Source organism: Bombina bombina, chromosome 2 (assembly GCF_027579735.1).
Source record: "Bombina bombina isolate aBomBom1 chromosome 2, aBomBom1.pri, whole genome shotgun sequence".
In the NCBI taxonomy this organism is placed as follows: Eukaryota; Metazoa; Chordata; class Amphibia; order Anura; family Bombinatoridae; genus Bombina; species Bombina bombina.
The window spans coordinates 1,063,903,426-1,063,929,979 of record NC_069500.1 but is presented as its reverse complement, the minus strand read 5'-3'; the positions used below and the strand labels follow the sequence as shown (position 1 = coordinate 1,063,929,979).

General features: G+C 35.7%; 1 protein-coding gene across 2 annotated transcripts in view; it reads right to left on the bottom strand.

The window, feature by feature from the left end:
• LOC128650033 (microsomal glutathione S-transferase 2-like) overlaps window positions 1-26,554 on the bottom strand; it is a 141,611-nt gene that overhangs the window by 56,208 nt on the left and 58,849 nt on the right. For both annotated transcript variants that reach the window (XM_053703688.1, XM_053703689.1), the window contains exon 4: window positions 22,569-22,650. In XM_053703688.1, coding sequence (XP_053559663.1) covers window positions 22,569-22,650 — 82 coding nt within the window. The remainder of the gene's footprint in view (window positions 1-22,568; window positions 22,651-26,554) is intronic.

Below are 26,554 nucleotides of genomic sequence, written 5' to 3'. Positions count from 1 at the left end.
TTGCAGTCAAATAAGAATAAAAATAAAGGTTTAACTCAGGTTCAAAGGTGCTTTCAAAGAACAATATTACTTTCACTGAAAGGAGGATTTAAAAGAGCGACAAAGCATCCTTACTAAAATGGTCAAAAAATGTGACTTTGTGCTAGAAGTCATTATATACTAATGTACTTAAAGAAAGATAAGTAAAAACATTTTTATTTTTATTTTAAATATGCTTATATATACTACCAACCAAGGTGAAATTTTTTTTATTATATATAACTGCAGTTTTCTGCCGTTATGGGAAATTATATAGGTGCTTGCAATGACACAGTAATCGAATTTATCGATAGTGAACAATATTAAACTATGAAAGAGTAGCAGAGGTCCTGTGACTAATAAAAGTGGATACATATATATCCCATAAAACAAAAGGTATCAAGATTGTACAGTGACTAAATTTAAACGTTTAATTTTTAAATAGTGAGAATCTAAAGTTGATTAGAAACTATTAGAAATAAAATAAAAATAAGAAATAGAATAGTACAAAGTCGTACTTAAGCCAAAATTAATCTAAAACAAAGGGTGAGATGTCGAGTTCAGAGTTCAGACCAGCTGGATGTAAAGTGTCGTATTTATATATGTACTCCGCTTCTTTTATACATAGTAGTTTATCTATGTTACCTCCTCTCCAGTGACACTTAATGTGTTGTATTCCCCAGAAAGTTAAATCCTTTGTCTGCCCTTTATGAACTTCTTTGAAATGTTTGTAGAGTCTAGTATCTTCTCTTCCTTTCTCTATACATAACAGGTGCTCCCTGATCCTATCCTTTAGCATCCTTTTTGTTTCTCCAAAGTATATCAAATTGCAAGAACATTGGAGTACATAAATGACCCCTTTTGTCGTGCATCTGATAAGCTCTTTTATTTGAAATGGATCACCTTTAGGTGGAATTATTAAAGAGTTTTTCTTACAACTATGCTGGCAGGCCTTGCACGTATAGCAGGGGAAAAAACTTGCCACTTTCCTTCCTGCAATATCTAATTGTGTGTTCAGACTAGTTTTATTCTCTTGAAAAGTACTAGGAACTAATATTTGCTTTAAGTTTCTTGATTTTCTAAACACTAATCTTGGTCTATCAGTCAAATTCTTCCCTATAATGGGGTCTGCTTGTAGGATGTGCCAGTGTTTATTAAGAATTTTTCTTACAGTACCATGATCATTACTGTAATCAGTGATAAACGGTGTATCTATAGTATCTTTTTCATTTAAAATGTTTTTTTGTTTTTTTGTTTGTTTATAGGTGAGAAGTGTTTTCCTATTTGATGATCTAGCTCTACTAGTAGCACTTTGGACTAGCTCCTCATCATAGCCCCTATCCTTAAATTTCTCCATAAGTGTCCCTATTTGCTCCTCAAAGTCCATTAGTCTAGAGCAGTTCTTACGTATCCTTAAGGCTTGACCTACAGGGATATTTTCTTTCCATCGTTGAAGGTGACAACTGTCTGAATGTATAAAGCTGTTAGAGTCTACATCCTTAAAGTGTGTTTTTGTCTCAATAGAGTCATTTATCACCATGATTTCTAGGTCAAGGAAAGTGACTTTTTCTTGACTGTAATTAAATGTAAATTTTAGGCCTTTATCATTGATATTCATATTCGTGAGCATGTTATTCAACTCCATTTCGGAGCCCCCTCCAAATCATCAGCATATCGTCTATATATCTGCCATAGAGCACCAGGTTTGCACCAAAGCCACTCTCCATGAAGAAATTTTCTTCCCAGTGGCCTACAAAAAGATTGGCATAACTTGGTGCAAACCTCGTGCCCATAGCGGTCCCCTCAACTTGGAGATAGAAATTCTTATCAAACGAAAAATAGTTATTGTGTAATATGAAAGATATACTCTTTAACAAAAAGGAATTTTGTTCTAATTTAATGTCTGGGTCTGCATCCAGATACTTTTTAACAGCCGATAAACCTTGATGGTGATCAATCACCGTATAGAATGAGGTGATGTCGCAGGTTACTAGGAACCAATCTTTCTCCCATTTGATTGTATCAAGGATGTTTAAAACCTGAGTTCAATCTCTTAGATAGGAATTCAATTGCCTTACTTACTTCTGCAAGAATACATCCACATACTGTGAGAGATTAGATGAAAGAGATCCCACTCCGGAGATAATTGGCCTTCCAGGGGGGTTCTTAAGATCCTTATGGATCTTTGGAAGGAAATAGAAAACCGGGACCCTAGGGAATTTAGGGTCCAGGAAATCTACCTCCTTATTATTCAGAATTCCCAAATTCTTTCCTTCTATAATAATCTTTTTTAGATTGGCTGCAAATTTATTCGTAGGATTCAGTTCTAATTTTTTATATATTTTTTTTATCATTAAGTAGTCTTAGGGCTTCAGATTTATAATATTTTGTGTCCATGACCACAATCCCACCGCCCTTGTCGGCGGGCTTTATAGTCACGTCACCATTCTTCTTTAAGCCTTCAAAAATTAAAAGGTCTTGTTTACTCATATTTGATCTCATATATTGTGAAGGTTTACTTTTTTTGAGATCCCTAAGTACCATTAATTCAAATGTTTCCAAGTTACTCCCTTTGCAAAAAGTGGGATTAAATGTAGATTTATTTTTCAAATCTGTATGGATAAATTTTTCTTGTCTCACTTCAGTTTCTTTAGTCCTGTCTAAGGGGTCTTTTAAGAAATAGCGTTTGAGCGTTAAATTTCTTATGAATTTTTTTACATGTACATGTGTGTTAAACTTGTTCATTTTAGAGCTAGGTGCAAATGAGAGTCCATGACTCAAGATTCTTGTTTCGTCCTCTTTTAGCTGAATACTACTAATATTGAACACCCCATTTGTATCTATTTTATTCTCTTTGCCTCTTTTGCTCGTTCCCCTCCCTCTTGTTCCTCTAGAGGTCTTTTTCTGTTGCCCCAGACTTTTTCCAGATTTTCTTTTTGCAGATTTCTGGATGTGCCCTCCCTTGGAGGGCTTTGTCCTAAAAAATGAGTGTTATTACCTCCAGATTTAGGGGTCTCAAAATGCTGATATATCTGTCTATAATTATTCCTCACAGGTGTTTGCCATCTATCATTATTTTCCCAATGTCTATTTGAATTGTACATTGAATTTCTTCTATCATAATTGTATACCCAGTCTCTATTTGTGTTATATATTGATTGCCTTTTATCATGATGGTAGTTCTCATCTCTCGGGTTATTCGTTCTATAGTCCATATGTCTATATGTATTATGTTGATAGTAACCACTATATTGTCTATTGTATGTGTCTGGCCTCCATGATTGGTTTGTGTTCCTATTCCTATAATCCTGATCTCTATGGTTGGGATAATTACTTTTTTCTTTCTTTTTATAGCTGACTGTTGTCCAATTGTTTTGAGACGTAGTTAGATCCATCTCTTCATTTTTATTTTGTTCTGTAATATATAGTGGTTACTATCAACATAATACATATAGACATATGGACTATAGAACGAATAACCCGAGAGATGAGAACTACCATCATGATAAAAGGCAATCAATATATAACACAAATAGAGACTGGGGATACAATTATGATAGAAGAAATTCAATGTACAATTCAAATAGACATTGGGAAAATAATGATAGATGGCAAACACCTGTGAGGAATAATTATAGACAGACATATCAGCATTTTGAGACCCCTAAATCTGGAGGTAATAACACTCATTTTTTAGGACAAAGCCCTCCAAGGGAGGGCACATCCAGAAATCTGCAAAAAGAAAATCTGGAAAAAGTCTGGGGCAACAGAAAAAGACCTCTAGAGGAACAAGAGGGAGGGGAACGAGCAAAAGAGGCAAAGAGAATAAAATAGATACAAATGGGGTGTTCAATATTAGTAGTATTCAGCTAAAAGAGGACGAAACAAGAATCTTGAGTCATGGACTCTCATTTGCACCTAGCTCTAAAATGAACAAGTTTAACACACATGTACATGTAAAAAAATTCATAAGAAATTTAACGCTCAAACGCTATTTCTTAAAAGACCCCTTAGACAGGACTAAAGAAACTGAAGTGAGACAAGAAAAATTTATCCATACAGATTTGAAAAATAAATCTACATTTAATCCCACTTTTTGCAAAGGGAGTAACTTGGAAACATTTGAATTAATGGTACTTAGGGATCTCAAAAAAAGTAAACCTTCACAATATATGAGATCAAATATGAGTAAACAAGACCTTTTAATTTTGGAAGGCTTAAAGAAGAATGGTGACGTGACTATAAAGCCCGCCGACAAGGGCGGTGGGATTGTGGTCATGGACACAAAATATTATAAATCTGAAGCCCTAAGACTACTTAATGATAAAAAAACATATAAAAAATTAGAACTGAATCCTACGAATAAATTCGCAGCCAATCTAAAAAAGATTATTATAGAAGGAAAGAATTTGGGAATTCTGAATAATAAGGAGGTAGATTTCCTGGACCCTAAATTCCCTAGGGTCCCGGTTTTCTATTTCCTTCCAAAGATCCATAAGGATCTTAAGAACCCCCCTGGAAGGCCAATTATCTCCGGAGTGGGATCTCTTTCATCTAATCTCTCACAGTATGTGGATGTATTCTTGCAGAAGTATGTAAGGCAATTGAATTCCTATCTAAGAGATTCAACTCAGGTTTTAAACATCCTTGATACAATCAAATGGGAGAAAGATTGGTTCCTAGTAACCTGCGACATCACCTCATTATATACGGTGATTGATCACCATCAAGGTTTATCGGCTGTTAAAAAGTATCTGGATGCAGACCCAGACATTAAATTAGAACAAAATTCCTTTTTGTTAAAGAGTATATCTTTCATATTACACAATAACTATTTTTCGTTTGATAAGAATTTCTATCTCCAAGTTGAGGGGACCGCTATGGGCACGAGGTTTGCACCAAGTTATGCCAATCTTTTTGTAGGCCACTGGGAAGAAAATTTCTTCATGGAGAGTGGCTTTGGTGCAAACCTGGTGCTCTATGGCAGATATATAGACGATATGCTGATGATTTGGAGGGGCTCCGAAATGGAGTTGAATAACATGCTCACGAATATGAATATCAATGATAAAGGCCTAAAATTTACATTTAATTACAGTCAAGAAAAAGTCACTTTCCTTGACCTAGAAATCATGGTGATAAATGACTCTATTGAGACAAAAACACACTTTAAGGATGTAGACTCTAACAGCTTTATACATTCAGACAGTTGTCACCTTCAACGATGGAAAGAAAATATCCCTGTAGGTCAAGCCTTAAGGATACGTAAGAACTGCTCTAGACTAATGGACTTTGAGGAGCAAATAGGGACACTTATGGAGAAATTTAAGGATAGGGGCTATGATGAGGAGCTAGTCCAAAGTGCTACTAGTAGAGCTAGATCATCAAATAGGAAAACACTTCTCACCTATAAACAAACAAAAAAACAAAAAAACATTTTAAATGAAAAAGATACTATAGATACACCGTTTATCACTGATTACAGCAATGATCATGGTACTGTAAGAAAAATTCTTAATAAACACTGGCACATCCTACAAGCAGACCCCATTATAGGGAAGAATTTGACTGATAGACCAAGATTAGTGTTTAGAAAATCAAGAAACTTAAAGCAAATATTAGTTCCTAGTACTTTTCAAGAGAATAAAACTAGTCTGAACACACAATTAGATATTGCAGGAAGGAAAGTGGCAAGTTTTTTCCCCTGCTATACGTGCAAGGCCTGCCAGCATAGTTGTAAGAAAAACTCTTTAATAATTCCACCTAAAGGTGATCCATTTCAAATAAAAGAGCTTATCAGATGCACGACAAAAGGGGTCATTTATGTACTCCAATGTTCTTGCAATTTGATATACTTTGGAGAAACAAAAAGGATGCTAAAGGATAGGATCAGGGAGCACCTGTTATGTATAGAGAAAGGAAGAGAAGATACCAGACTCTACAAACATTTCAAAGAAGTTCATAAAGGGCAGACAAAGGATTTAACTTTCTGGGGAATACAACACATTAAGTGTCACTGGAGAGGAGGTAACATAGATAAACTACTATGTATAAAAGAAGCGGAGTACATATATAAATACGACACTTTACATCCAGCTGGTCTGAACTCTGAACTCGACATCTCACCCTTTGTTTTAGATTAATTTTGGCTTAAGTACGACTTTGTACTATTCTATTTCTTATTTTTATTTTATTTCTAATAGTTTCTAATCAACTTTAGATTCTCACTATTTAAAAATTAAACGTTTAAATTTAGTCACTGTACAATCTTGATACCTTTTGTTTTATGGGATATATATGTATCCACTTTTATTAGTCACAGGACCTCTGCTACTCTTTCATAGTTTAATATTGTTCACTATCGATAAATTCGATTACTGTGTCATTGCAAGCACCTATATAATTTCCCATAACGGCAGAAAACTGCAGTTATATATAATAAAAAAAATTTCACCTTGGTTGGTAGTATATATAAGCATATTTAAAATAAAAATAAAAATGTTTTTACTTATCTTTCTTTAAGTACATTAGTATATAATGACTTCTAGCACAAAGTCACATTTTTTGACCATTTTAGTAAGGATGCTTTGTCGCTCTTTTAAATCCTCCTTTCAGTGAAAGTAATATTGTTCTTTGAAAGCACCTTTGAACCTGAGTTAAACCTTTATTTTTATTCTTATTTGACTGCAAATTGCGGCCAATATACAAATGCCCCAATTCAAGCATCTCTAGATATATTCTCAAATCCAATTAGATATAAGTGGTTTGTTTCTTATTTCATTTAGATATATATTTTTTCTAAGTTGCCAGTACTGTTGCCAATAGACCAATTGTATTAAACACACCTGCCAGTTAAAGTAATCTCACCTGACCAATAGGTATGAGTCTACACTGTTTAAAAGGAGGCTGTAACTGGAGCTAATTCATCTTAAGAAAGCCCTGTAAGAGGGAGAAACGTGTTGATGATAGTTACAGCTGCCTTACACTTCACATTTTGTCTATAAGGACTGTATTTCTGTATTGGAGTGAAAGATTCTTAAGCTACCCACGGACAACACAAGGACTACACTGTGAAGGGCCATGCGCTTAAATTGAAGCCGGTCTCAAGTCACACACTAAAGGTCCGTTTACTATTAGATCTACAGAGGAAATCTGGTTATACTGTGACCCTGCGTGCGATCCTGCACTAAGAGCGGAGTTCACCATCTATATTATAGCGGCCGCTATAGTTTACCTTCAAGCTATCCTGACCAATAGGATTGCCCTACAGAGACGACGCCTCCTGATTTGTGACGTCACGGGACACGTATATGCCTCACGGAGGTGACTCTTGATACACGGACGGTACACCTAAAGGTAAAACGGGTTTACACTTACCCGGCTTCGGTTCTCTTTTGAATCATCTGAGGACTTTAGATTTGATGCCGACCTCCCCCTCATAATACTGAGACAAGGTTTATATTGGCAACAGCAGTTTTTATTTTGTGTTTTTTATACATCGGAGACGTCCGATTCTTAAGTGATCTATGTCTTTTTCTTTTTTGTAGGACATGTACCAATGTGATTGTTTGTTTTAAATTATATTTGTTAAGCAAGTAAATTTATTCTTTTTTTATCTCAATTTGTCTGCATAGCAATTATTTTTAAACTATTTAGCACCTTTAGCTTTTTTAGCGCTTCTCCTCGTTTTCATTCTTTCACTTATCCTTTTTTCCCTAATTTGAGGGACTTTAGGGTTGGAGTAGCTTGGTGCCTCTTGCGCACACTTTAACACACTTGCACACACCTGAATATAAATAGGCTATCCTTAGATAAGATTCAAGTTTCCTATCTAAAGGATCTTTAAAAGAAGTACTATCTTCCATAGGAATAGTAGTACGTTTAGCAAGAGTAGAGATAGCCCCATCAACTTTGGGATCTTTTCCCAAAACTCTAAAGTAACTGCTGGCAAAGGATACAATTTTTTAAACATTGAAGAAGGAATACAAGAAGTACCAGGCCTATTCCATTCCTTATAAATCATATCAGAAATAGCATCAGGAACTGGAGAAACCTCTGGAACAACTACAGGAGGTTTATTAACAGAATTTAAACGTTTGCTAGTTTTAATATCAAGAGGACTAGTTTCCTCCATATCCAATGTAATCAACACTTCTTTTAACAAAGAACGAATATACTCTATTTTAAATAAATAAGTAGATTTGTCATTGTCAATATCTGAGTCAGGATCTTCTGAACCAGATAGATCCTCATCAGAGAATGATAATTCAGTATGTTGTCGGTCTTTTGAAATTTCATCAACTTTATGAGAAGTTTTAAAAGACCTTTTACATTTATTAGAAGGCAGGATGCAGACAAAGCCTTCTGAATAGAATCAGCAATAAATTATTTTAAATTCACAGGTCTATCTTGTACATTAGAAGTTGAAGGAACATCAACAGGCAATGTACTATTACTGATGGACACATTATCTGCATGTAAAAGTTTATCATGACAACTATTACAAACCACAGCTGGAGATATAACCTCCACAAGTTTACAACAAATGCACTTAGCTTTGGTAGAACTGTTATCAGGCAGCAGGGTTCCAACAGTGATTTCTGAGACAGGATCAGATAGAGACATCTTGCAAATTTAAGAGAAAAAAACAACATATAAAGCAAAATTATCAATTTCCTTATATGGCAGTTTCAGGAATGGGAAAAAAAATGCAAACAGTATAGCCCTCTGCAAGAGGCATATAGGAATGGGGTTTTAAATAATGAAAATATTTGGTGCCAAGTATGACGCACAATACAAACAGAAAATATTTTGGCGCTAACAAAATCCAGAAATGACACACTTGCGTCATTGAAGACGCAACCTTGTCAAAGGACTCGGCGTCAACTAATACGCTGGAAGTGACAAATTTGCGTCATCGAATGTAACTTTGCGCAAAAAAAATATCGTGCCAAAAATGATGCAATAAACTTTAGCATTTTGCGCCCTCGCAAGCCAAATTCTGCCTGCGAATTTGATAATGACAGTCAATTGAAAAAAAGACTATACCCCAGGTAAGAAATACATTTTCCTAAAAAATGCATTTCCCAGATATGAAACTGACAGTCTGCAAAAGGAAATATACTGAAAACCTGAATCATGGCAAATATAAGTACAATACATATATTTAGAACTTTATATAAATACATAAAGTGCCAAACCATAGCTGAGAGTGTCTTAAGAAATGAAAACATACTTACCAAAAGACACCCATCCACATATAGCAGATAGCCAAACCAGTACTGAAATGGTTATCAGTAGAGGTAATGGAATATGAGAGTATATCGTCAATCTGAAAAGGGAGATAGGAGATGAATCTCTACGACCGATAACAGAGAACCTATGAAATAGATCTCCCGTGAGGAAAACCATTGCATTCAATGGGGCATATGTATCAAGCTCCGAATGGAGCTTGATGCCCCGTGTTTCTGGTGAGCCTGCAGGCTCACCAGAAACAGCAGTTATGAAGCAGCGGTCACAAAGACCGCTGCTCCATAACCTGTCCGCCTGCTCTGAGCAGGCAGACAGACATCGCCACAATACAACCTGATCGAGTACGATCGGGTTGATTGACACCCCCCTGCTGGCGGCCTATTGGCCACGAGTCTGCAGGGGGTGGCGTTGCACCAGCAGCACTTGTGAGCTGCTTGTGCAATGCTGAATACGGTGAGCGTATTGCTCGACGTATTCAGCAAGGTCTGGCGGACCTGATCCGCAGTGTCGGATCAGGTACGCCAGACCTTGATACATATGCCCCAATAGGTGATACTCCCCTGACATCCCTCTGGGTGGGTGTGGTGAGGGGTGTATTTATAGGCATTTTGAGGTTTGGGAAACTTTGCCCCTCCTGGTAGGATTGTATATCCCATACGTCACTAGCTCATGGACTCTTGCCAATTACATGAAAGAAAGGAAAAGTCATCCATAGATCAGGATGTATTCTAATAATATATTTAATATAGTGAATTGCTTGATAATAATAGAACTCTTGAGAGAGGGGAATATCATAAATTGAAACAGGCTGGGTTTTATATAACTGTGAAAAGAGAGCAAAGACAGGCGCAGCCCAATTCAAGTGTAGTATTCTTTAATTCAGTGTAAGAGCACACGTGCAAATGGCTACTTACAAAATGCACAAATAAAAACTGCATATAAAGGTATCTTTACATCCAAACTGTGTTGCTATATAGCATACAGCTGTAAAACAAACTCTACGCGTTTCGTCTGAGAGCGCTCAGACTTTCTCAAGAGGTAAAAAATTGAAAGTGTTGCAAGCATGGTGCCTACCGGCTTTATAAAAGGAACCACTAATTGCATGATTGATTACCAGCCAATCAAAGTATAGGTGAAACTGATTGGTAGGTGAGCATGTTAAGTTAGAAGAATGCTTTGCATAATTACATGTCTGAAAGGCATATATGATTTGTTCAGTACAAGCATCTTGAATGAAAAATAGAGGTTGAGAAATAAAAATAATAATGAAAATGCAGATGAACATGGATATGAAAAAATAACAATAAACATAAATTATGCTACATATACAAACTATGCAAAAATTAGCATTATGTTAAAAAACCTTGAATATTAAAAACAAGAGAAATGTTTAAAAACAATGTTTTTGAACAAATGAAATTTATAATTTAAAATTTGCTGTTATGTATATAAAATGTATTTGTAATAAAACTACATAAAAGCGTGCAGGTCTAATTCTAAATTTAGACCTGCTGGTTGCATGGTGTTTAGTTGATAAATCCACCATGATTCTCTACGTCTGAGTGTTAAAAGCCTGTTTGGAAATTTATTAGGGGGTATCCAGTCTATGACTTGGATTTTTAGGGATGAAGGATTTGAATTGTGATGTAATTTAAAATGTTCTGGCACACTGTGTGTCATAAGGCCATTCTTTATATTGTTGACATGTTCTCCCAGCCTTGTACGTATGCTTCTTTTGGTTCTTCCTATATAGATCAAATTGCAGCTGCATTTCAGCAGGTAAACTACATAGGTGGTACGGCAATTACTCTTATATTTTTGTTTGAATGTTATATCGCCCCCTGAGTTGGTAAAGGTGACCTCCCTATTTACATGTTGGCACATACCACATCTGGATACCCCGCATTTGTAGGTGCCGGGTTTTTGTTGTAACCAGTGTGTTTTATCCTTAATTGTACAAGGTTTGTTGGGATTACGTAATCTTGTCGGTGCTAAAATATTTTTAAAATCCATATTTTTTCTGAAAGTTACCATAGTTGATCTGGTAAAATATCGCCCAGTATGGGATCTGCCTTTAACACGCCCCAATGTTTCTTTAAAATATTTTGTATTTCTCTTGAACCCTGACTGTATGTTGTGATGAATCTGACATTATTTGATGTATTGGATTGTCTCCTTCGTTTTGATTTTTCAGTGGGAAGTAAAAGAGTTTTTCTGTCCATTAGAGAAACTTTAGTTTTAGCCTGTTCTAATATCTCAACTGAATAAACCTTTTCAATGAATCTGGAGTCTAATAGAGCACTCTCTTGATTGTAATCACTTATTTTGGTGCAGTTTCTCTTAACCCTTTGGTATTGCCCCAGGGGGATATTGGTCTTCCATCTGGGTAAATGGCCACTACCTGCATTAAGGAACCCATTCTTATCAGTTGGCTTTCTAAAATTCTTCACTACTACCTTATTCTGTTCATCAATATATAAAATTAAATCGAGGAACTCTATTTGTTTGGTGTCTATTTTTTATGTGAATTTTAAGTTATAGTTGTTTGTATTGATATGTTCTATGAACTCTTTACATAGTATTTCACTTCCCCTCCAGATGATAATCACATCGTCTATGTACCGAAAATAACAAATTAGGTTATTGTGATAAGGGTTATTTGTCCAAATGCGATTATTCTCAAAATGGTGCATGTAGAGATTGGCATACGATGGGGCGAATGTGGTCCCCATCGCAGTGCCCTGTATCTGTCTGTAAAACTGCTTGTCAAATGTAAAATAATTGTGTGAAAGTATAAAATTAATACCTGTTAAGATAAACTCAAGATGTTGGTGAGGTGAGAAGTCTTCAATTAGTATTTCTTTAATAGCCTTGATTCCTTGGTCGTGCGGTATACAAGTGTATAGCGACGATACGTCGCAGGATACCCACAAAAAATAATTCAACCAATCTAACCCAATCTAGCCCCAAACAAATTTCAGACTTATATTGATGTGCAAAAATATATTAGAAACCTGACCCTAAAAAGGTATTTTTTGAAGAACACACCCAGAATCACACCGACACTGCCCATTATTTTGGACCACTCTGACCAATCTGCCCTGGCAACACTCAATGAACTAGATACGGGGGTGACCTTTACCAATACATTGACACAAAATCAATCTGATTTGTTAGATCTTAGCACACACAATCTCGAGGAAAGTATCAAACATAGTGATTTCAAACGCAAATCTAGTTTTTACCCCTACACATCACAAGGCCAATTTATAAATACTTTTAATAAACTCATATGTGATGATCTCACTAAACTTTGGGAAAAGAAAGGTGACAACTGGATACATAAATATAATGATAATCTAACAATAAGTGAAAGAAAAACACTCAAAGATTTACAAAACAATTGCAATATTATTATCAGGGCAGCGGACAAGGGTGGTGGGGTGGTAATACAAAACAGAGATGATTACCTCAAAGAGGCTTTTAATATATTAAACGACCCAAACACATATAAGAAATTAAACTTTGATCCCACCCTCAAATTCAAAAAGGAACTTAATCTTATTCTGAAAGAGGCAAAAAATAACAATATACTTAATAATGATGAATTCAACTTCCTAACAGAAAACCACCCCAACATACCCACGTTTTATCACCTTCCCAAGGTGCATACAACCTTAATATCTCCACCTGGTAGAGCCATAATCTCCGGGATTGGATCACTAACTAATAACCTATCTGTATACATAGATCATTACTTACAGCCTGTAGTACAATCTACCAAGGCGTATCTCAGGGATACAATCCATACAATCAACACATTTGAAGGATTAGATTGGTCGAATGATTTTTTGTGGGTATCCTGCGACGTATCGTCGCTATACACTTGTATACCGCACGACCAAGGAATCAAGGCTATTAAAGAAATAATAATTGAAGACTTCTCACCTCACCAACATCTTGAGTTTATCTTAACAGGTATTAATTTTATACTTTCACACAATTATTTTACATTTGACAAGCAGTTTTACAGACAGATACAGGGCACTGCGATGGGGACCACATTCGCCCCATCGTATGCCAATCTCTACATGCACCATTTTGAGAATAATCGCATTTGGACAAATAACCCTTATCACAATCACCTAATTTGTTATTTTCGGTACATAGACGATGTGATTATCATCTGGAGGGGAAGCAAAATACTATGTAAAGAGTTCATAGAACATATCAATACAAACAACTATAACTTAAAATTCACATCAAAAATAGACACCAAACAAATAGAGTTCCTCCATTTAATTTTATATATTGATGAACAGAATAAGGTAGCAGTGAAGAATTTTAGAAAGCCAACTGATAAGAATGGGTTCCTTAATGCAGGTAGTGGCCATTTACCCAGATGGAAGACCAATATCCCCCTGGGGCAATACCAAAGGGTTAAGAGAAACTGCACCAAAATAAGCGATTACAATCAAGAGAGTGCTCTATTAGACTCCAGATTCATTGAAAAGGGTTATTCAGTTGAGATATTAGAACAGGCTAAAACTAAAGTTTCTCTAATGGACAGAAAAACTCTTTTACTTCCCACTGAAAAATCAAAACGAAGGAGACAATCCAATACATCAAATAATGTCAGATTCATCACAACATACAGTCAGGGTTCAAGAGAAATACAAAATATTTTAAAGAAACATTGGGGCGTGTTAAAGGCAGATCCCATACTGGGCGATATTTTACCAGATCAACCTTTGGTAACTTTCAGAAAAAATATGGATTTTAAAAATATTTTAGCACCCACAAGATTACGTAATCCCAACAAACCTTGTACAATTAAGGATAAAACACACTGGTTACAACAAAAACCCGGCACCTACAAATGCGGGGTATCCAGATGTGGTATGTGCCAACATGTAAATAGGGAGGTCACCTTTACCAACTCAGGGGGAGATATAACATTCAAACAAAAATATAAGAGTAATTGCAGTACCACCTATGTAGTTTACCTGCTGAAATGCAGCTGCAATTTGATCTATATAGGAAGAACCAAAAGAAGCATACGTACAAGGCTGGGAGAACATGTCAACAATATAAAGAATGGCCTTATGACACACAGTGTGCCAGAACATTTTAAATTACATCACAATTCATATCCTTCATCCCTAAAAATCCAAGTCATAGACTGGATACCCCCTAATAAATTTCCAAACAGGCTTTTAACACTCAGACATAGAGAATCATGGTGGATTTATCAACTAAACACCATGCAACCAGCAGGTCTAAATTTAGAATTAGACCTGCACGCTTTTATGTAGTTTTATTACAAATACATTTTATATACATAAAAGCACATTTTAAATTATAAATTTCATTTGTTCAAAAACATTGTTTTTAAACATTTCTCTTGTTTTTAATATTCAAGGTTTTTTAACATAATGCTAATTTTTGCATAGTTTGTATATGTAGCATAATTTATGTTTATTGTTATTTTTTCATTTCTATGTTTATTTTTTCATATCCATGTTCATCTGCATTTTCATTATTATTTTTATTTCTCAACCTCTATTTTTCATTCAAGATGCTTGTACTGAACAAATCATATATGCCTTTCAGACATGTAATTATGCAAAGCATTCTTCTAACTTAACATGCTCACCTACCAATCAGTTTCACCTATACTTTGATTGGCTGGTAATCAATCATGCAATTAGTGGTTCCTTTTATAAAGCCGGTAGGCACCATGCTTGCAACACTTTCAATTTTTTACCTCTTGAGAAAGTCTGAGCGCTCTCAGACGAAACGCGTAGAGTTTGTTTTACAGCTGTATGCTATACAGCAACACAGTTTGGATGTAAAGATACCTTTATATGCAGTTTTTATTTGTGCATTTTGTAAGTAGCCATTTGCACGTGTGCTCTTACACTGAATTAAAGAATACTACACTTGAATTGGGCTGCGCCTGTCTTTGCTCTCTTTTCACAGATTACTCCCTGCTGGAGGTGTTTGGAGAATACCCCCTTCTTTCTCAGGCAGCACCCATCACTACAGTAACACAGGAAGCGGATCATCACTAACAAGTGCAACACGCTCTCACAGTGGATCTACTTCCTGCTCAATAGAGCAACCGGCTTCCTTTCAGCTCACAGACCTACTCCAGGAACTTAAGCGCCCCTCAGCTTTTCTGTTTTGTGGGTTTTATATAACAACTTATATTTAAATATAAAGGGACATAAAATGGAATTTGCAAAAATGCTACCTTGAATATCCTTGTTTTCGTTTCAACCTCGTTGTTGCAAAGTAATTACCAGGTTTCCTCTTTACCAAAGGTAGAAAGCAGAGATTTGGGGTTCTGGGGTTCTTTGCCACATCCCTCTAAAAGGGACCCTCTTAAACATACAACTTACTGGACATACTGTTGAAGGTTGCATATACACACATCTGATGTTGCATGACTTGCAGCATGAGCACATGGTAGATGCATGTGTTTGCTGCCTACTGTTATATGTATAAATGACTTAGGAGTCACCAGCACTTTAAAAATCTTATACATTTTTATTAGGAATAATTAGTTACAGCGACGTTTCGGGGGTTTAACCCCTTAATCATGCTAGTGATACAATCTCTTCAAGATACTTTTATATACAATGTTTGGCGCCAAACTGACCTCACAGGGTCCTATGGCTCCACCTAGTGGTGGTTTTCAATAACTCTTTATTCATTAAAAAACAGTGAAATATGTATCAGCAATTATTAAAAACATAAGGTAACTTAATGAAAAATGTATATTTCATTTCTTTGTTTATCTAAATTACAGGATAACATTTAACTTTTAATTTAGACTGCAAGCTTTTACAATGTTGCTTTATCTATCCATTATGGATTTTATTTTATTTAAAGTTGATTTAGTGGAAACAAGATAGATCAAAATCCTTATTCAGGCCTTTTGGAATTAGTGTATCAAAATGGTGAATCCACCACATCTCACGTTGTTTAAGTAGTTTTTCCCTATCACTGCCATTTCTTTGTATCTTTAGACACAGGAATTGGCGCACCTCCAAACGCAGACCACATATTATTTCACATATTTAAACTTTTTTTCTTATTTTTTCCTTATTTGTCTTTATATTGCAAAAAATTGCCTTCTTAATATTTCAACATATTTAAAATAAAGATGGGATCTTAGTCACACAATATGGCCATATTTTGCTTAAGCCAGTCACCACTTTCAAGGTGTCCCATAAAGACTGGTCCTAACTGTATAAGATTAGCCAAACTAAGCTGAATAATGTAATTTTTAATATATCAAAACCAAATTTCAAACTTCTCATCCAGACAGCATGGGATGAGGCTTACTGGCTACATATAATTTCACATATTTCAAACATATCTCTTAATGTTGCAAAAAAATTGCTATCCAAATATATCCTAATACTATAAAATTAGCCATAATAAAGAGAAGATCCAAAATTACAAAATAGCAATAGTATACCACTCACCCAGACTGCATAGGATGAGGCTTCCTGGCTTTATATACACACAGTTGAATAACATAGTATGGAACACAGCTGAACAGGGTGGAGTGCTTTAAATCAAAGGGCTTTGGTCAGAACCCAGGTAATAAATCAGTAGGTAAAGATGATCAAGCACTTCTAATAAAAGCAGGTGTGTTCCATACTATGTTATTCAACTGTTGTATATAAAGCCAGGAAGCCTCATCCTATGCAGTCTGGGTGAGTGGTATACTATTGCTATTTTGTAATTTTGGATCTTCTCTTTATTATGGCTAATTTTATAGTATTAGGATATATTTGGATAGCAATTTTTTTGCAACATTAAGAGATATGTTTGAAATATGTGAAATTATATGTAGCCAGTAAGCCTCATCCCATGCAGTCTGGATGAGAAGTTTGAAATTTGGTTTTGATATATTAAAAATTACATTATTCAGCTTAGTTTGGCTAATCTTATACAGTTAGGACCAGTCTTTATGGGACAACTTGAAAGTGGTGACTGGCTTAAGCAAAATATGGCCATATTGTGTGACTAAGATCCCATCTTTATTTTAAATATGTTGAAATATTAAGAAGGCAATTTTTTGCAATATAAAGACAAATAAAGAAAAAATAAGAAAAAAAGTTTAAATATGTGAAATAATATGTGGTCTGCGTTTGGAGGTGCGCCAATTCCTGTGTCTAATTATATTTATTTTGGTCACTTTGGCAGCACTCCCCCCATATGTTCATTTAAAAACATATGCTTTTATTAGAAGTGCTTGATCATCTTTACCTACTGATTTCTTTGTATCTTAACCTGTTCTATAATTTGCCATCTCAATTGGTTAATAGCATGTCATTGCCATTGCTGTTCCCTTTGTCTTGTTTCAGGAAGATTGGTTTGTACAGACAAAGGGAACAGCAATGGGTTCCAACGTTGCCCCATACCTATAGTGAGGAATCAGTTACTTTCCTGGATACAAAGGTCTCCAAAGGATTAAATGTATTAAACATAGACCTGTTTTCTAAGGAAACTGATAAAAATACATTGTTGCTTTATAATAGTTTTCACTCCAGAGGATTAGTGGAATCTTTGCCTAAAAGTCAACTCATCAGAGTAAAAAGGATAGTCACCAATGAGGAATTATGTAAAATAAGATTAAAGGAATTGGCCAAGAAATTTGAAAAAAAGAGGTTACCCACACAAATTAATAAGGGAGAAGGTTAAGGAAATAGAAAGCCCCTCAATTAAAACTAATAAAGATAAGGACACAAATAGATTGGTATTTGTTACACAGCATAATCCATATAGCAATGTTATTAGCAAAGCCATCAGAAAAAATTGGCATGTGCTGTAAGATTGTAACCTTAACATAGATCTATTTAAAGAACCCCCCCATGATGGCCTATAAAAGGGTCAAACATATTGGAGACCACTTAGTAAGATCAGATATAGGACCCAATAGAGTGGAGAAACAATCATACATAGCAACAAAAAGTCATGGCAATTATCCTTGTCTAAATTATGCTAGCTGTAACTCTATTATAAAAGGGAAAAAATTATTTCATCCTCAAAATGGAAAATGCTATAATGTTGAGGGGTATAATACGTGTAACAGCAGCTTTGTAGTATACTTAATCAAATGTCCATGCTCTTTGGTCTATTTGGGAGAGACCACCCAAAAGATCAGAGAGAGGCTTAGCCAACATCGTTCTAATATAAGAAGGAAGAACATTGAGACACGCTTGTCCAAACATTTTTTGGAAAAAGGACATGCTATTAACCAATTGAGATGGCAAATTATAGAAGAGGTTAAGATACAAAGAAATGGCAGTGATAGGGAAAAACTACTTAAACAATGTGAGATGTGGTGGATTCACCATTTTGATACACTAATTCCAAAAGGCTTGAATAAGGATTTTGATCTATCTTGTTTCCACTAAATCAACTTTAAATAAAATAAAATCCTTAATGGATAGATAAAGCAACATTGTAAAAGCTTGCAGTCTAAATTAAAAGTTAAATGTTACCCAGTAATTTAGATAAACAAAGAAATGAAATATACATCTGTCATTAAAGGGACAGTCTAGGCCAAAATAAACTTTCATGAGTCAGATAGAGCATGTAATTTTGAACAATTTTCCAATTTACTTTTATCACCAATTTTGCTTTGTTCTCTTGGTATTCTTAGTTGAAAGTTTAACCTAGGAGGTTCATATGCTAATTTCTTAGACCTTGGAGCCCACCTCTTTCAGATTGCATTTTAACAGTTTTTCCCCACTAGAGGGTGTTAGTTCACATATTTCATATAGATAACACTGTGCTTGTGCACGTGAAGTAATCTGTGAGCAGGCACTGATTGGCTAGACTGCAAGTCTGTCAAAATAACTGAAAAAAGGGGCAGTTTGCAGAGGCTTAGATACAAGATAATCACAGAGGTTAAAAGTATATTATTATAACTGTTTTGGTTATGCAAAACTGGGGAATGGGTAATAAAGGGATTATCTATCTTTTAAAACAATAATAATTCTGGTGTAGACTGTCCCTTTAAGTCTGTCACTGTTTTTTAATGAATAAAGAGTTATTGAAAACCACCACTAGGTGGAGCCATAGGACCCTGTGAGGTCAGTTTGTCGCCAAACATTGTATACAAAAGTATCTTGAAGAGATTGTATCACTAGCATGATTAAGGGGCTAAACCCCCGAAACGTCGCTGTAACTAATTATTCCTAATAAAAATGTATAAGATTTTTTAAGTGTTGGTGACTCCTAAGTCATTTATACGTTTTGAGAGTATTGCAGTCATACTCTGTCACTCGAGCACTTGGTCACTACAGCAGTGCTGATATCCCTACTGCAAAAAGGCCTACTGTTATATGGTCAGAAGGTCACATGCACATGAAAACATTATTGAAAAACTGATAACTTTTTAAAAAAATAAGCATATTGCAAAAATGTATGTAATGGAATTGTGAGTGTTTCAAATTTCACTTTTATGTTGGATCTGTGATAAAACATAAAATGTGAGATGTAGTACTTTGGGGAATCCATATTTTTAGTTATCCCCCAATAATGGTCAGCAGTGTCATATACACAGTGAAAGTATATGTTCAGTGGTTTAATATAAATCCAGCATGTAGAAAGAAGCGCAAGAGCGATATGGTGTATTTTGCAGCTGTTTGCACACAAACATAAAAGCGCACGTATAATGAGTTGAAAGTACACGAGTTCACTTGAGCACAATTAAATTTAATGCGTGTCAGGTTAGCGTGACTTTAGAGCTCTGGTTAAAAGTACAGTTACACTCATAATAACAGGGGTCAAGTCGGGCGGGAACGCATGGGAACGGAGTTCCTGCACTATTTTTGCAGGAGGAACTAAGTTCCCTCTGGACAGAGGACAGAAACACTTCAGTAAACACTGATGTTGCTGGTGGGAGGAGCTGGAGCACAGTCTGGTTAGAGGGATAGTGAGATCCTCTTGTAATGGGCAGTAACACTTCCTACAATACACTAAATGTAAGACTGTCAACGGTCCTGCTGTATTATCACCCCTGTTATGAATATTATCTTTATTATCTTTTATTACACGTTTCTTACATTTCTGTGTGGCCTGCTCTGGGGTTATTAAGCTCCCCTCATCAGAAATAGGACTATTGCACCTTAATTTGGTTTCATTAACCAAAAGTATAGATTATATACATATAAGACATATAAATACAGCGTGTGTGCGTGTGTATATGTGTATATATATATATATATATATATATATATATATTTATATATATATATATATATATATATATATATATATATATATATATATATATATATATATATATAAGTATAAGTCTTGGTGAGTTCCCACACTTTTTTTTTGTAGGACTTGACCCCTGCATAATAACACTTAAAAAATTGCATTGAAAAGTTATAAGGACTCAAAGATATGAGGTCTCAGGTGTTAGAAAAAAAGGGCTGCAAAGGGTTTTAAGATAGAGATACATACATATACATGTTACATACACATACATGCTCTCTTGGTATCTTTATTTGAAAAAGCAGGAATGTAAGCTTACGAGCCAGCCCATTTTTGGTTCTGCACCCTGGATAGTGCTTGCTGATTGGTGGCTACATTTAGCCACCAATCAGCAAGGGCTACCCAGGTGCTGAACCAAAGATAGGCCGACTCGTAAGTTTACATTCTTGCTTTTTCAAATAAAGATACCAAGAGAACAAAGAAAAATTGATAACAGGAGTATATTAGAAAGTTGCTTAACCCTTTCAGTGCTAATGACGGCTCTGAGTCCTCACAGAATTTCTCACTCTGGAGCTAATGACGGCTTAGAGCCATCATGAACACTCTCCCACCTTGAGGGAGATCTGGGGGCTCCTTACTGCTCCTACCCCGGCGATCATGCCTGTAGAGTGACAGGCATCGCCGGGGCTTCACGTGATGCACAGTGACGTCACGCGCAATTACGTGATGACGTCACCGCGCAACTTTATTTATACTTAACAATGTTAAGTATAGGAGGAGGGGGCATGCTGCTTAGAAGCCTGTATCTCAGGCATCTAAGCAGCTACAGACCCCCAAGACCCACTGTTGGAAAGGTAATCGTCTAACCTTTCCAACAGTGTAAGTATTGGGAGTCTGTAAAAAAAAAAAAAGTTAAAAAAAAAAATTTCAAAAAGAAAAGAAAATATTAGCACCCAGGGGGGAAATGGCTTAGCAGCCAAAGGGTTAAAATTGCATGCTCTATCTGAGTCATGAAACAAATTGGATTCAGTATCCCTTAAAGCATTTATTTGCTTTACTGTATATGTATGTACATATTCCACATCCCAATGTTCTTCACTTATACAGGATAATGTCCTTTTTAGTGTAAATACATATTTCTATATATATCTAGATATACCTATACCTGTATATTTATTCATATAAATACATAGGTATAGATGCATTTTACATGAACATTATCAGATATATATATATATAAATATTTAATAATAAAAAATACATTATTTTCAATGTGAAGAATGTAAATATGGGTAATGTGCCACAGGGTTCGCAATTTAGGATTAACACTAGATCCGCCTATGAATGGTTATGCATTGACAGTGATTCCTTAACTAGTTAACTAGCACTGATTTTGAGGAACACACATATGATATTTTGAAGTGTTTGTTCTCTCTCTCTCAATCTTCCACCTTTTCAGACCTTGTGCTGCCTAACAGTACTGTGTTATGTGTGCAAACCTCACAAGCCAAGTTATGTAATACAGCAGTTTCAGCTTGTCTTCTTTGAATGGTAGCATAGCCCACTGTGTCATGGCAGACATTAAAATTGCAAAATTTAATTTTAAAAGCCATTCAAAAAATGTTTTTTCTTAGATTTATTTTAAAAGTCTTATATTACAGTACAGCCCTTCTTTATGGTTTGGTTTTGAAGACACTCTCAAACAAGAAGCAGACACATTCAATTAATTTTAGAATTAAGAAAATATTTTATCAAGGGCAGAATTCCTTTTAATATTTTCAACCATTACTCTTATGTAAGTATTGCCATCTTGAAGGTAGCTCTTGCAATTCAATACATAACACACTGAGCTTATGACAGTTCCATACAATACTATTTCTCTAGGCATTCTGATTCCACTGCAGTGCAGTATTATTGTTAAAAAGAAATCTGTAAGTCATGTATGTCTCTTTATATACAGTTCAATGCAGAAATATAAAGGACTCACAGATCTGCTGTTACAAGTGAGACCTGTAAAATATATATACATATTAGTTAACACATTTTACCTTCCTCTGGCAGACTCTACATAACCCCAAAAGTATTTGTGACGGCCGTAGATGTACAGCAAGCCAAACACTGCAGCCAGTTCTGGAAAATGAAAGATACGACATTTATGCAGGTGTGCACAACACAAGACAACATGCAAAGGGATAAAAACTAACCGTATTACTCATTAAAACTGTCAAATGTTTTCTTTAATGATTCAGATAGAGCATGCAATTTTAAGTAACTTTCTAATTTACTACTACTATTATTTTTTATTTGTTCTTTTGCTATCTTTATTTAAAAAGTAGGAATTTAAAGCTTAGGAGCCAGCCCATTTTAGGTTCAGCACCATGGATAGGGCTTGCTTATTGATAGATACAGTTAACAAACTAATAAGCAAGCATAACCCAGGTTCTTGATAAAAAATGGGCCAACTCTTAAGCTTTACATTCCTGCTTTTTAAATAAAAATAGCAAGAGAACGAATAAAAAATAATAATAGGAGTAAATTAGAAAGTTGCATGCTCTATCTGAATCATTAAAGAAAAAAAATGGGTTTAGTGTCCCTTTAAAAGGACTAATGTATTGAGTATTTTATTATTGCACTATTTCTTGTTTAAACAAACAATACTAAAAAGTAAAAATAAAACTTTCATTATTCAGATAGAGCATGCAATTATTAAACAAACAGCTTTCCAATCCACTTCTGTTATTAAATTTGCTTTGTCCTCCAGGTATCCTTACCTGAAGAATAAACCTAGGTAGGTTCATAGGACTTTGCATGTGTCTTAGCAGTCTATGGCAGGAGTGTCTGCATTAATGTATAACACTGCTATAAACATTGTTGCAAACACTGCTACAATATTATTATCATCATCATCAATTATTTGTATATCGCCAACAGATTCCGCAGTGCTAAAAACTGGGTCTCAATGCAAGGTAACAATTATGGGAGACAAAGGGATAGAGGGTTCTGCCAAGAGTTTCTCTGTTGTAAATCAGGTCTCATGAAGGTGATCTACAAGCTAGGTATAGGCGTACATGCTAAGGGGGGTTCAAGGGGATAACTAAAGGAGGAGAGGAACTAAGATAAGAAAATGTTAGTGTATATTATATGCATTCCTGAACAGTAGAGTCTTTAAGTTGTGCTTGAAAGTTGGAGAGTCTTGCGAAGCGCGGCAGAGTGTTCCACAAAATAGGGGCCAGTCTGGAGAAGTCTTGTAGACAGCAATGTGAGGAAATAATGAGAGGTGGAGAGAAGAAGTTCATAAGCAGAGCGAAGGGGATGGGAGTTAGAGTATCTGGAGACTAGGTCGAAGATATTGGGTGGAGCAGTGAGTGTTATTGAGAACTTTTGTGAGGATTTTGTGTTTTATTCTGGAGGTTAGAGGAAACCAATGAAGGGACTGGCAGAGAGGTGCATCAGATGAGGAGCGACATGTAAAAAAGATCAGCCTGGCAGAGGCATTTATTATGGATTTTAAGGGAGATAGATGGCAGCTAGGGAGGCCGGAGAGGATGGAGTTGCAATAGTCAAGGCAGTAAATAATGAGAGAATGGATTAAAGTCTTAGTTGTGTCTTGTGTGAGGAAGTGGCACATTTTTGATTTTTTTTTAAAGTGGAGGCAGCAGGACTTGGCCAAAGACTGGATGTGGGGAATGTAAGAGAGATCTGAGTCAAGTGTGAGTAATTATCAATAGGGTTTAGGGATTTTGGAAGAAGGGGGAAAATAAGGAGCTCATTTTTGGAGAGTTTTAGTTTAAGGTAGTGAGAGGACATTCAGGATGAAAAATTAGAAAGACAGTTAGTGACACGAGTTAATAAGGAAGGTGATAGATCTTGTTAGGGGTTGTAGATTTGGGCATACAAATGGTATTGAAACCTATGGGACTGTATTAAAGAACCTAAGGATGATGTATAAATTGGGAAGAGAAACAGAAAGTGGTAAAGGGTATATCTCTTCTTAGGGTCTCTCACGTAAGTCTGTTCATGTACAACTGTCATTTTGATATTCAGAGTGTGTGAAATATACACTAAGTGCCTGGCAGTGATACTGTCTCCCTTTACTGTTGGCCATTACAATACACTGAACAAGAGTCCGGTGTGTGCTGTAAACTGTATATAGACTCTGTGGTGGATGTTCACATTAGCAAATGGGATTTTCTCTTTTAGCATTTGTATATGCAATAACTTTAATAATACATTTGGCGTGATAAGAAGTAACCAGCTTCTTGTAATTACTTTGTAGCAGTGCAGACTGAGTCACGCTTTGGGCACCTATCATTTTAAGGAGCTTCTTTTTTTTTTCTAATTTGTTTCTATTCATTTTGTGACTTCTATCAAGCCCCCTCCCATCTTTTTACATTGACTGGGTACACCATTCTCTCTTTTTTTCGTTTTATCATATATGTACAATCGCTCATTGTGAGCTTTAAAATAAATTTTAAAATTTATAAGAGTGAGCACTAATTACCCATATTTTTTAGTTGGATTAACCTCCTAGCAAAGATCTGAGTTTTAAATAAAGAAAACTGGTGAGACTTCAGCATTAAATGTAGTTAAGGATCAGCTTGAGATAATAGTCTTGCTGGGTACTAGTAAACAGGATAAGTTTCTGTTTATGTTATAAAGACTAAGAGCTCCTTTTATCAAGCTGTGTATGCAGCTTTGAAGGCCCTTTACTGCAGCCGATAGTTAAGAAGCAGCAGTCATTAAACCGCTGCTTCCAAACCTGTATGCCAGCTCTTAGCTGGCGGATTAAAATCACCCCGGACACATTTGCCCGGGGTGATTGACAGCCTTTACTCGTGCCATTAGGCTGGCATGAGCAGGGGGAAGCATTGCAGAAGCAGTCATTTGTTAAATGCGGCAGCGAACCTTGTCCGTCTGGGCTTTGATAAATGGGACTCTATGGGGTAGATAGACCAAGCAGCAGACCGCTGCTCCTTAATTCGTCCGCCACTTCTGAGGTGGCAGACTGCAATCATTCCAATCCCATTGGGATGATTGACACTCCCTGCTTGCGGCCGATTGGCCACAAATGTGCAGGGGAAAGCATTGCACAAGCATTTCACCAGAAATGCTTGTGCAATGTTAAATGCTGAAAGCGTATGCTGTTGGCATTTAGCGATGTTGGCGGCCATGATTCTTTTCAGCGAATCATGTCCTCCTGACATATAATAAATCTACCCCTAAGTATCTAATTTAGATATTGAACTTATTGGTTGAGCATCCTACCTTCTTCACATCTTGTGATCATCTATTTACTATAAACTATTACAGATCTCTGTATCTAGCACCTGTGACAATACAGTACATGCTCTATGAGAATAATGATCTCTGTAAATACTTAGATGAAAGTCAACCCATAGACAAAATCTGTAGAATAAGCCTTCATGTCAATACTGTGTTCTGTTTGCTCTATAAATAAATGCAAGGAGAATTGCCCTGATCGATATGTGTATACTACAATAAAATAATAGGAGTCATCAAAATGTATTTTCATAATAATGTTCTTATTATTTTTAAAATGGTGATTCTACATCTTGGTGTAGCTGCAAGTAAAGCTGTGCATAGTAAGCACCAGTATTGTAACTTTAAGTGTAGCTTCGCCACCAATGAACAACAGTACCCATGCTATATTTACCTGAGCTGGAGAGAGGTGGTGATAGGTGTTAGTGTGGTATGGGGGTCTACATGTACATATTTTGATAGAGAGGACACGACAGTGAGAGGTTTAGAATATTATAGGGACAGTATACTTGATTTTGTTATTGTTTAAAAAAGATAGATAACTCCTTTACTACCTATTCCCCAGCTTTACATAACCAACATTAATATATTTTATAACATATAATATTGCCTGTTCCAATGCCCCTGCAGACAGCCCCTTATCTCAGTGCTTTTTTTTTTTTTTAGCTTTTTACAATCTTGCACTACAGGCAGACAGTGCAAGTTCATGTGTGCCAAATAGATACCATTGTGCTCACTCCCATAGAGAATTATA